The sequence below is a fragment of the Gossypium raimondii genome, chromosome 5 (assembly GCF_025698545.1).
Source record: "Gossypium raimondii isolate GPD5lz chromosome 5, ASM2569854v1, whole genome shotgun sequence".
Classification (NCBI taxonomy): Eukaryota; Viridiplantae; Streptophyta; class Magnoliopsida; order Malvales; family Malvaceae; genus Gossypium; species Gossypium raimondii.
This window is the reverse complement of record NC_068569.1, coordinates 9,388,648-9,401,597: the sequence shown is the minus strand read 5'-3', so window position 1 is coordinate 9,401,597 and position 12,950 is coordinate 9,388,648. Positions and strand designations below refer to the sequence as shown.

At 32.9% G+C, this 12,950-nt stretch overlaps 1 protein-coding gene across 1 annotated transcript; it reads left to right on the top strand.

Annotated features, from left to right (window-relative positions):
* Positions 1-10,512: 10,512 nt before the first annotated feature.
* Positions 10,513-11,064, top strand: LOC128041357 (protein MAINTENANCE OF MERISTEMS-like). The gene is made up of 2 exons (XM_052631637.1): positions 10,513-10,575; positions 10,666-11,064. Exons 1-2 carry the CDS (start codon positions 10,516-10,518, stop codon positions 11,062-11,064), a joined length of 459 nt encoding a protein of 152 aa, XP_052487597.1. The 5' UTR covers positions 10,513-10,515.
* The last annotated feature ends 1,886 nt before the right edge of the window (positions 11,065-12,950 follow it).

The window sequence follows — 12,950 nt, the reverse complement described above, 5'->3', positions numbered from 1 at the left end:
GCTGGTGATTTTGCAACATTAGATAGAGTGGATAATGTTGCTGATGAATATGCTGGTGATTTTGCAACATCAGATGGACTGAATAATGTTGTTGCTACACGTAGTGGAGAAGAGGAGGATGGAAATGAGACCGAGGTATGGGACTCAGATGAACATAGAAGCTTGGTTGGGTCCGATGAAGATGAAGAACATGAAGATGGTGATAGAAGGAGGAGCAAGTTTCCCTTATACAATGATAAGTTAAAATTTAATTTGGGAATATTGTTTAAGGATGGCAAACAGTTTAAAAGTGCAATTCGAAAGTACTCTAAAGAATGTAAAAGACAACTAAACTTTATTAAGAATGAACCGAAAAGGGTTGTTGTAACACCCCCAACCTGTATCCCTCGTCGGTACTGGGTTACGGAGCATTACCAGAGTTTACAGATCAAACAGACAAAAATCTCAAACATTTTATATTATTGAAACAAGTTATCAAAGCATCATTTTAATCCAATTTATAAACTCTCCAAAATTAATCTTATAATTTCATTTACAATCAAACCACAAAATAACTATTATTTAGACACTCTAGGTACATGCTGACACAAAGAAATAAACATCATCATATTTGAGTTCGGGATCATTGTTGGATGCTGAATCAATGATCAAACTTAAGTACTTAACATGCGCACGGAAAACAAAGCCGTACGCTGAGTAAAAACTCAATGGTATTTCTATAATCTGAATTTTTATAAAATAAAACAATAAAATATGTATAATAAAATGTTAAGCACAATTGAAAATTTAAAATTACACAATACTCAATTTTCATCACTTGCTATATATAATACATTTCCATAATTTATTCACGTATCATTTAAACAATGACACTATCCATTCCACAATCAATTTATGAATATATAAATTGTTTATTCCATGTATTTACAACATATTTCACATTCTATTTTTAGTTTACTATCTCATGTTCTTAGCCCAAAGTAGATTTTATAGAACACACCGGATATACGGAACAAATACAGAGGTGCATTGTTATGCACTAATGAACAGAGAGCACTAAAGTGCTAAATAGAAAGCGCAGATGTGCTAAACGGAGAGCACCAACGTGCTAATAATCAGAGAGCACCAACGTGCTAATAATCAGAGAGCACTGGCGTGCTAATAATCAGAGAGCGCGCTAAAGTTCCTTAATGACACGCCACTAATATCCTAGTAGTTCTGAATTCCGTCTACTTGGGCATTAAAACTGAATTTTATACATATAAAAAATAATTCAATTGTCATATTTGCACAATTTCACATTTACACATATATATTTATAATATATATTCCAATTCAATTCAACCAATATAATTTCATCACATATCAATACAATCCATTTCAATTGTAAAATACATTAATTCTCACCTCAATCACTTACTATAACATTTAATAAAAAAAACAATTAATAATTAGATTCGGATTATAGAAATACACAAACCAGGAATTCTGAGCTATTCCTCATCAACTATATTTTTCCCCTTTTTAGTCGAGAATTTCGGTACAACGCTAGCTACGGAATTTGTACCGGAATTAAAACAATTAAAAATCATCAATACAACACCATTCAATCTCACATTAAATATTTTAATTTTTACTCAATATTTGCCTAAATTCCAATTTAGTCCCTGAAACGAGACTAACTTTTATTCTCAAAACTAATTTCATATTTTCATTTCATTCCCACTTTAAACTAATTTAGCTCTCTAATTTCACCATAAAATCCCTAATTTTTAAATTCTCTCAATTTAGTCCCTACTATTCAAAACTTATGATTTATTTTACAAATCAACCCTTTTACTAACTCCTAACTTAAAATTCAATCAATTTAACCCCTAATTAATCAATTAATTCAACATGAACAACATCTAAAAAATTACTAACTTTCAAATTTTCAACTTAATTCAAGTAGTATTTTGTTCTAGGATTCCAAAAACTCAAAAATTACAAGAATAGGGACTAAATTGACTTACCAATCAAACCTTGAACCTTGAAATCCCAAATTTTCTTTCTTTCCTTCCCTTTTTCTTTTTCTTTCCTTTTTCCCCGTTTTCGTTTTGCTTCTCTATTTCTTTCCTTTTTTTCTATTTGTTTTATAAGTATAATAATAATATAATAATATTTTAATCTAAAATATCTTATACTTAAATAATAAGTAAATTATACATATTATTACAATTGTATGTATATATTTTATTACACATGTATTTTATTATTACCACACAAGTGTCACATTTTGGTTTATTTACAATTTAGTCCCTTGATTTTTCTATTTCATAATTAAACTTTCACAATCAATTTAATTTAGTCTTTTATCTAAATAACCTTAATTAAGTCAAACTCACCTAATCAAAACCTAATTAACTACACATCTAGCTTCGTAAATATTTATTAAAAATATTTACGAATCTAATTTACCGGGATGGAGTCCCGGGAATGCATTTAAAAAAATCATATTTAACTCGTAAATATTAAATAATAATATTTACGAACTTACTCGTCGGATTTAGTGACCTTGAACCACTATTTTCGATATCACTAAAAATCGGCTATTACAGTTGTTGTGAGGTGCATTGCTTCCCCTGACTGTCCAAGGAGAATTAGGTCTAGCTACAGTCCTGTTGCAAAATGCTTGCAAATGAAGACATTTCAGGATAAACACTATTGTTCTGTTAGTTTTAAGAACAAAATGGTGACTGCTGCTATGATTGCCCAACATTTTGAAGCAACTATCAAGGATAACCTTAAGATGAAGCTGAGGAAAATTCAAAGAAGATGTGCTTCTGATATGCATGTAAATATGACCATTGACTGTTGTTATAGAGCGAAGAAAATAGTGAAGGAGAAAATGGTTGGGAATCATAAGGAGGAATTTGGCTTGCTATGGTACTATGCTCATGAGTTAAGGTCAAAGATGCCAGGAAGCACAATAAAAATGGTTGTTTAAAGGGTGACAACAGACTCCCTTCCTCATTTTAAGAGGTATTATGTGTGCTTTGATGCACTAAAGAGAGGCTGGAAAACGGGGTGTAGGCCACTCATTGGGCTAGATGTTTGTTTCCTAAAATGCCCATTTAAGAGTGAACTTCTCACAGCTGTTGGAAGAGACGCAAACAACCAAATGTTCCCTATTGCATGGGTCGTGGTTGAAGTGGAGTGCACTGATTTATGGGTTTGGTTTCTCAATCTCCTATCAACTGATTTGGGGTTGGAAGATGGGTATGGGTACACAATTATCTGTGACCAACAAAAGGTTAGTAAATATGCAATTTTAAGCTTGGTATTGCTTTTTTAATCTGTTGTTTGTATTTAACTAAAATTTTCTAACAATTTATCCCATTCATTAATTTGAATTAAGGCCTTGAGATTGCAATTTCTGACATACTACCAAGGGTGGAGCATAGGAATTATGCGAGGGACATGTTTGCAAATTGGTCAGGGAGAAAGTTGGAGGATCTATGTTCAGCACTGGAGAAGAAAGATAAGGATGCTTATGATAATTTGATGAAAAAGTCTCCAAAGATATGGACTAGGGCATTTTTGGGGACTACTTGTAAATCAGATATAGTTGACAACAATTTGTGTGAAGTATTCTGTAACGACCTGATAGTCACGGGTGTTGGAAAGTGAATTTTTGAGACTCTGTTGCCATAAATTAGACTCGTAAATATTTCTAAATATTTACGAAGTTAATTTTGTAGTTAATTAGGTTTTGGTCAGGTGAAATTGCGTGAATTAAGAGTAATTAGGTAAAAGGACTAAATTGTATAAAGGGTGAAAGTTGAATTATAAATTAAATAAAAATTAAAGGGACCAAAGGAGCAATTATGCCAATGGTCATAATTGAGGCGACATAAGTGTATATATATTATAAATATTTAATGTTAAAATATATATTATAATATTATAATATTAAAAGTTAAAAGTTAAGTATATATATTATTATATTATAATGATAAAGTAAAAGAAATGGAAATAGAAAAGAAGAAGAGAAAGAAACGAAACAAAGAAGGAAAGAAATAAAAGAAAAAAAAGAAAGAAAGGAGAAAAATTAGGTTTCAAGGGTTCAAAGCTCAATTGGTTAGTCAATTTAGTCCATTTTCTTCTAATTTTTGTGTTTTTAGAATCCCGGTATTAAATACTACCCGACCCATGTCAAAATTTTAGAAATTATTAAGTTTTTAAGTGATGCTCATGTTGAATAATTTTAGTATTAGGGATTAAATTGATAGATTTTAAGTTAGAAATGAAAAAGGATTGAATTGTAGAATAAATTGTAAATTTTGAGTATTATGGACTAAATTGTAAAAATTCAAAATTTAGGAATTTAAGTGAAATTAAGGAGTTAAATCTAGTCTAAAGTAGAACTTGTATGAAAATATAATATTGATTATGAAGAAATAAAATTAGTCTCGGTTTAGGGACTAAATTAGAATTTAGGAAAATATTGAGTAAAAATTGAAATATTAAATATGAGATTGAATTGTGTTGTATTGATGAATTTTAATTGTTTTAATTCTGTAGCTAACGTCATACCGGAATCCTCGACTAAAAAGGGAAAAGATAAAGTCGACGAGGAATAGCTCGGAATTTCTGGTTTGTATTTCTATAATTCGAATCTAATTATTAGTTGTTGTATTTTGATTAAATGTTATGGTAAGTGATTAAGGTAAGAATTATTGTGTTTTACAATTTAAATGGATTGATTTAGTATGTGATGAATTTATTGAATTTATATTGATTGAATTGGTATATATATTGAATATATTTGATTATTTGAATTGAAATGAATATTGGTTGTATTTGAAATGTGAATTGAAACCCTATTAACCGTATCGGGCTGAGTCAGATATAGATGGCATGCCATAGGATTGGAAGAGTTCAGGGATTTCTTCGACTTCGAGTCAATGAGACACTGGGTGCCAATTTATTACTTCGGATTAATTAGATAAGGCTCTGGGTGCCAATTTATTTCAGTTTAACTGATGAGACACTGGGTGTCAATTTATTACTTCGAATTATCCGATGAGGCATTGGGTGCCAAACTGATGTGTTTTGGTTGGATCTGTGTATCCGTCCGAGTCCGAGTCATGTTAATAGGGGTAAATGAATAATAAAGTCTTGTAATTGATATTGAAATGGAATGATATGAGAAATGAAGTGGAATAGTGAATTGAATATGGTATGCATAAAGTAATTGCATTATGGATAAAGCAATTGCATAAATGAAATGTCATTGAAATTGTGAAAAGCTATTTCTATAGCAAGTGATGGAAAATTTAGTATTGTATGGTTTTAAATGTTCAATTGTTCTTAACATTTTATTATACATTTTATTTTATTTTATTTTTAAATATTCGGATTATAGAAATACCACTGAGTTTTTACTCAGCATACGATTTTGTTTTCCGTGCGCAGGTTAGGTACTTAATTTTAATCGTCGATTCAGCATCCAATAACGGTCCCGAACTCAAACGTGGTGATATTTTTCCTTTTGTGTCGGCATGTACCTAGGGTGTCTAAATATTAATCATTTTGTGGATTGATTGTAAATAAGATTATAAGTTAATATTGGATGGTTATATACATATAAATATGTGTTTATGTTTAAGGTCATATTATGGCAAGTTTAAGTTAATGTTTAAATGAACATGAAATAGGTAAAATATATTGAATTTGGCATGTTTAAGAAATTGGATTTGAATGATGTTTTATTGATATGTTTTGATGATATAATTGTGGTACCTATGAGGATACATTGATTAGGCACCTAGGATGATTGTTTTAACATATTTTGGATGTGTTTGATTGTGTTTTGAATTGGTTAAATGAATGATTTTTGAGTTGCTTATTGTTCAAGCTTGTAGGGAATGGTAAACTTGTTGTTGAAGGTACATTTTGAGCCCATATAGCCTGACCATACGGGCGTGTGAACGCTGCAGCTTTGAAAATTTTCAATATTTTACGAAAAATTCTCTGAGTCTCCGAATTAGTCCCGATTTATTTCTAACACGTATTTTGGGCCTCGATGGCTCAAATAAGGGACATTATGTATGAATTTAATTGGTTTTTGACCTGAATATTATGTGATATCAATGAATAAATTTATGTCTGTTTGATTTATAAGTTTCAGTAATACTCGAAACCCTATTCCGACGACGGATGTGGGTTAGGGGTGTTACACATTCAATTCAAGCATTGTTGAAGCTATGTTCAAAAGCATTATCAGAATGCTTGAGGATATTAGGACCAAGATGATGACTAGGATAGTACAAAAAAGGAAGTTATGTAATGGATGGAAGCAAAATTATGGTCCATCGGTGAAAGCTAAGTTTGATGCCAACAAGAAGGACTGTGTAGAGTGGCAACTGATCTGGAATGGTGAAAATTGATGTGAGTGAGGAAAAGAAGTTATCAGTATACAGTGGACCTAAGTCAAAGGATATGTAGTTGTAGAAGTTGGCAAATTAGTGGGATTCCATGTTCCCATGCATGTGCTGCCATGTATCACTTAGGGCTTCAACCAGATGAATATTTGCATGAATATTATCACATTGATACCTACAAGAAAGCTTACTCTTTTCCAATGCAGCCCATAAATGGGCCACATGATTGGGAAAAAACTGGTATTCAGCCAGTGCTACCTCTTATTGAAAGGAAGATGCCTGGGAGGCCCCCCCAAAAAAAAAATAGGAGGACGGCCAAAGATGAACCAAAAAAATTGAAGTCTAGTCACTTGAGTAGGAAAGGTCTACCCATGACATGTACTCAATATGGCTAACATGGCCATAACAAGCGGTCTTGCACAAATACGAAACAGGGACAGTGTTGTTCTTCAGCTAAATATATTGAGTAAATTTTTTATTTTATTTTGTCTAACCAATGATTATGATCCATTTTTTGCAACAAGATGCACAACCACCTAAACAAAAGGGGAAATATTCCATTAAAAGGTTAACTACCTTAGTTAAATCTAAAGGAAAGCAAACATTTTGTGAAAGTTTCTTCCTTTTACTATCGATATGAGTTATTTTATATATTGTTAATATTAATATAAAATACTCTTGTAGTCTGGTAGAACCACAAGGAGCATGACGACAGCTTCATGCCAATATGGTAGTGGACAAACTTCTTCAACACCCAAGTCGCAAAATAACAAGCGAATGGCTTCTCTCGACCACCTGGGAACACACGAATCAGTTGCAGGAAACATGAGTAAATCGTCGTTATTTTGTTTTGAATGACTTATGTTGTTTGTCTTGTGATTCACTATGATAACTTGCTTTTGAACTTGTGTCATAATTCATTTATCTATTCCTATCTGTTTTCTATTTCGCAGGACCATCTCGCGACAGCTCGTGATCCAAAAAGTACAGTGTAAGGTCTTTTGCCTACAACATTCTAGTTTTGGAATAGACGATGGTAGTTCACATTTTGAGCCTACAACATTCTGGTTTTGGAATACACCATTGTTGAATGTTATTTTATTGTATTGAAAACCAATATGTTGGGTGTTTTTTTTTTTTTTTGGTTCATGTATAGCTCACTCGCATTTTATTTATTTATTTATTTATTTTGCAATTAAGCGTATTAAAATGATCTGCCGGTCATCAATAACTGAGTCTGAATTTTTCCTTGCATTTACCGAACATTTGAGTAGTTTCCTAAGAAAATTGAAACATTTGAAAAACTATACCTACTTTATACCAACAAAAATTATACGTATCTCGGAAGCTAGAATTGGAAAATTCTGGTGCCAATTGTCGCAATTTAAAGTAATATGAATCATGTAAAGAAATTCTATTTATTAATTTTCAACGAGATTAGGTTGATTTGGAAAATATAAAATAAAACTAACTTATTTGGATACATAGGTCGTTATTTCATTTTAATTTTATTAATTATTATTTTGAGATTTTGGAGATAGGTATTGAAACGGTTGGTTCGTAATTAACCGAACTAAAGTATTATTAATCGAATTATTTGAAATGTAAAAATTTTTAACCGTTAACCAAATCAAACTTTTTTAAATACATTAATCAAACGAAATATTTGATTAATTGATTAGTTAACTGAAATTTATATGTTTTTGTCTTTTGGTTAAAATATGTATAAAACATATAAGAATACATTGCTAATGTTTATTTTCTTTTTTAATAGTTCAAAAATATATTATATATAATATATATTATTTATTTCGGTTAATTACCCAATTTTGAACCCGATTAACCAGTAACTGAAATTTCAAAAAATTATTAACCGATTTCCGACCGAATTAAATTCGGCCACCTATTGATCAACCGAAATAGATTAGTTCGGTTGATTAATTCAATTTTAACCGAACTATAAACACCCCTAATCACAACAAGTTAAAAAGTAGGTAGCAGGACTTAAAGATATTAGTGATGAGTCAACAAAGTTTTGATAGAAGTGATAAAAGTTAGGATTTGTGGTTTAAATTTGAAACTTATTATTAACAAATGTGATATACTGAAATCATTTTAAATATAAATTGGAATATATTACAATTTTGAATTCCTTATATAAAGTTTGGTGAAGTGTTTGGCAAGAAAGCAGCATAAAAATGGTCGTGTTTGATTTTTCAATTGTTTTCTTCTATTTTTAACTTGTACATAACAATAATGAAATCATGTTATCTTTCCTCTCTTCTGCTTTTTCCACCTTTTGTCTTTCGTAAACTTTAGTTTTATAAAATTGCTCTCCCATTAATTTCAATTAAAAATAAATTTAAGGAATGAAAATAAAAAGTAAACGATTATAACAATAATCTTAATTCATCAAATACTGTCCTTTATTAGACCTTTCATCTGTCACCTTAAACATTATCATCCTTTTCATTAATATTGTAATAATTATATCTATAAAATATATAAAAAGAAATTGATGAAGTTTTGGTTAAAATGAATAATTGAGTTTTGAAATTTTAAATCTCATTATTTTTAAAGTTACTTTAGATTTGTTTTATTTTTATATATTTCATATAAAAGATAAACGATAAAATGCTCTTCTAATTAAATTTATTATTTATTGGGTTAGCAAGCACGGTCTTTTAGTTGTCAAACTATTGATTCCGAATACTTCCTTAAATTCAATATCAATTAGTACCCCTGGTCTAAGTTTAATTTCTGTTGTGCAGGATCTATTGTATGGCAAGCACAAAGCATACTTTTAAACTCACGGGAGATTTTCTTTTAAATATTGGCCTATGTTGATCAGAAAGAGAATAGGAAATATTTAGAAAGACATGTTTTTAAAACACCCTGGTATTTTTACTAATTAGAAGCTATTCGATGATTACAACTGAAAATTGTTTTCCCTTATATATAGGGAAAATCTGGAGGAGTTTTTCAGGACTTATTCCTCATACTACTTTTACAGACAAACATGATAAGAAAGAATCTCATTTACATAACAAACAAACTTACTTTTTTGACTCATACCTTTTCATAACAAACAAACTTACTTTTATAACTCATACTTTTACATAACAAACAAGCTTATTTTTATGACTCATACAAAATAGTGAAATATCTAATCACTTTCATAGTCTGTATTAACATCAAAAGTGAGGTTCAGTACTTCTATCATCTTTGCTTTTTCTTCTTTAACTCTATAGCACTTTATCTTCATCTGTTCAATCTTATGTTCAAGACCATCACAAGAAAATATAAAAGATCTTCAATGAAGAATTCTATCCCAATATGAAACAGGTGTATCAAATACCACATCATCCATTTTAATTCATCAGGGAATTCAGTGAACTGAAATTCAAGTAGATGAATGAATGGATATTCTGGGTGAAGTCCCAATGGTTTGAGAATCAATCCGCCAAAATCTCGAAAGATACTAAGCTAGTAAGAAAGCATCATATTTCTGACCTCTTTGTGGAATCTTTTTCCCATGATTAAACTTAACACGTCTGGAGGATGTTCTGGATAAGAATTTGGAATATAAGGTGTAGAAAAAAAAGAAGGTGGGGGTTGAGTTTTCTTGGATTTTGATGATGAAAAATAAAAACTTTTTGGAGGGATTTACCAAAAAAAGCCAATTTTTTATAAAATTACCGAAATAGGCCAGTTTTTTGGAGGGCGCTGACGTGGACGCGATGTGGACGCGCGTGTGAACAGTGCCCAACGGTAAAAAAATTGACCGTGGCAAATTTTTTTTTACTATATAAACCCCCCCACCCCTTTTATTTTCACAAACAAATTCAATATCAATTTCTTTCAAAAATTCTCTCAATTCCTTTCAAAATTTCTCTCAATTCCCTTCAAAATTTCTATCAATTTCCTTCCAAAATTCTCTCAAACTCTCAAATTCCTTCCAAAATCCTCTCAATTTCCTTCAAAAAATCTCCAAATCCATATTAAATTTCTTTTCCATTAAATTTCATTTTTTAAGAAAATTTTAAAATTTTTATTTTTAAATAATTTTAAAATTTTAATATTTTCAACAATGGCCGGATCATTGATTCGTCTTGATAGGAATCACATATCGGTGGAGCAAATGAACATGGTAAGTATTAAATTTAAATTTTAAATTTTTTTAAGATATTTTTATTTATGTATTTTTAGATATTTATTAATATATTTTTTGTTATAAAAGGCTGAAGATCGGGTATTGGAATGCAATATTCGGAATATGCATGCTCCATCACCGTTAGTAGAGAACTACCTGCGGGAAGCGGGATTTTGGCACGTGGCGACGGTAGGCCGGGGATGCAAGTTGGAGCCGAAACTGATCAGTGCGTTGATCGAGAGGTGGAGACCTGAGACGCACACATTTCATCTTCCATGTGGAGAGTGCACTATCACTCTAGAAGATGTCCATCTGCATTTGGGATTGTCGGTGGATGGGCACCCAGTGACCGGGTCTGCCCAATCTAGCAATTGGGAGGCGGTGTGCTACGAGCTTTTGGGCGCCGTTCCAGATAAAATGGATGGAGGTAAGGTGGAGATGGAGGTAACGAGCTTTTGGGCGCCATTTCGGGTCTGCCCAACATAGCCGAATCCATTTTCGGATGATCTTCTGAAGCACCTGCATAGAGAGGGAGTACATTAAGTAATGCAACATTGGAAAATAAAAAAAATTATTCATACACATTCAATACTGTACCTGCAACACATGTATGTGGACCTTTGTACTTTTTGATCTCCCACAACCCTATCCTCTTCCTTAACGAGGCGACGATTTTCCATGAACATGTGCCGTCTTGCACCGCACACTTCGCCTCAAACTTATCAGATTTTGATTTAATGATGTGGTAATTAACGCTGTTTTTGATGCTATGCTGTTTCAAAGCACCAATAAAACTATCATTATTGGTAAACTGATTACCAACTTCAAGTTCACCAACATCTACTCCCGAACTTGTATGATCGCGCACCCGGTGTGGTAGATTTGGAAACTCTAACGCATCATCTGCTGATAGATCGACATTATGCATGTGGGCTGGAGGTGAATATGCTCTGAATCGTGGATTTTCTTCATCATCTGCACTCATATCACCATCTTCACCTTCTATTGGAATAGGCTCCGGTTTAGAAAATAATCTCACCTCTGCACCATCCGGCCCGGGCTCTCGAGGTGGATCCACATCGGACTCACCTTCTAACCCACAATCATCTGCAGCGTACGACGTCCCCTCACCGGTTGATGTCGTAGGTAGTACGTCATCCTTTCTTCTGGGCATTTGATAACGCCCCAAATTGGATGTAGATTGCCATCCAGTAGAACTTGATGCGGTTCTCCAGCTCGTATTTCTAGCGTCAACCGTCGAGCCACCGACGTACATGTCCCATCCACCGACAGAGTGTCTTGGGGGATGTGTATTCGACACCGCTACCGAACATGGGTTGTTCCGTATTTTGTAACACGCTAACCGAGTGTTGGCCAGGGGTCGTGTATACATCTCGAACACCGGACGGAAGTACATCATTTGGTGACGTAAATTGTACATATAACTCAATATAAGTTGCTCCGCTAGCAAGATGAGTCTGCACCATTGCCTCCAAGCTACGAGCACCTTTTATGTCGAACGAGTCATATGTCACCGGATCAACAGAAGAACAAAATCGATACGTCATTGACTGAACTTTAATTGGCGTGGTTCCGAAGATTTTACGCCTAATTCTTTTACGGAGTTTTGTCAAATCTATGTTTTGGCTAAATGACAGTCGCACTGTATTCTCCGACAAAAAAACAACACCATTCTCGGTGTGGCAAACCTCACCATCGTAGTAAATAACAGCACTAATACGTTCACTCATTTTGAAACTCTAAATTCCCTAACCCTAACCTAAAATGTTTCTGCTCTGAGTTATGCATTCTAAGAAAATTCTCTGCCTAATTTATAGCCTCATTAAACTTGTTATCAGAGCGAAATCGCGTCCACGAGGGCGCGATTTGACACTATTTGCTCAGAAACGTCAAAAAAAAATATTTCCTACATGACCAACTGTAGTGAAATCACGTCCACGAGGGTGCGATTTCACAATTTCTTCTCATATAGCATCCTGGTATCAGCAATTTTATACTATTTCCTCAGAAAACGTCAAAAAAAATTATTTCTCACATGACCACTGTAGCGAAATCGCGTCTACGAGGCCACTATTTCACAATTTCTTCTTAAATAGCATCCTAGTAGAAGCGATTTCCCACTATTTAATCAGAAACGTCAACTCGAAAAAAAATTTTCCTGGACCCCTAACTCCTAAAAAGCTTGCACCTTAAACCCTAAAAGCCATAAAACCCAGGTGTAAAAATCAGGGTCAAAATCGCGTTCCCGATACCGCGCTAAGTGACAGGAGGTCGCGTCCACGTCAGCGTGACCTTCTGCCCCGTCCCCTGACATCGCTCCGACGTGGCGCGATTTTGGGGGAAATGGCCCA

Excerpts from the sequence above, each read along its gene's own strand:
- LOC128041357 (XM_052631637.1), top strand. The coding sequence starts at position 10,516 with ATGGCCGGATCATTGATTCGTCTTGATAGGAATCACATATCGGTGGAG. Across the intron at positions 10,576-10,665 it reads CGGTGGAGCAAATGAACATG|GCTGAAGATCGGGTATTGGA; the intron begins GTAAGTATTAAA and ends TTGTTATAAAAG.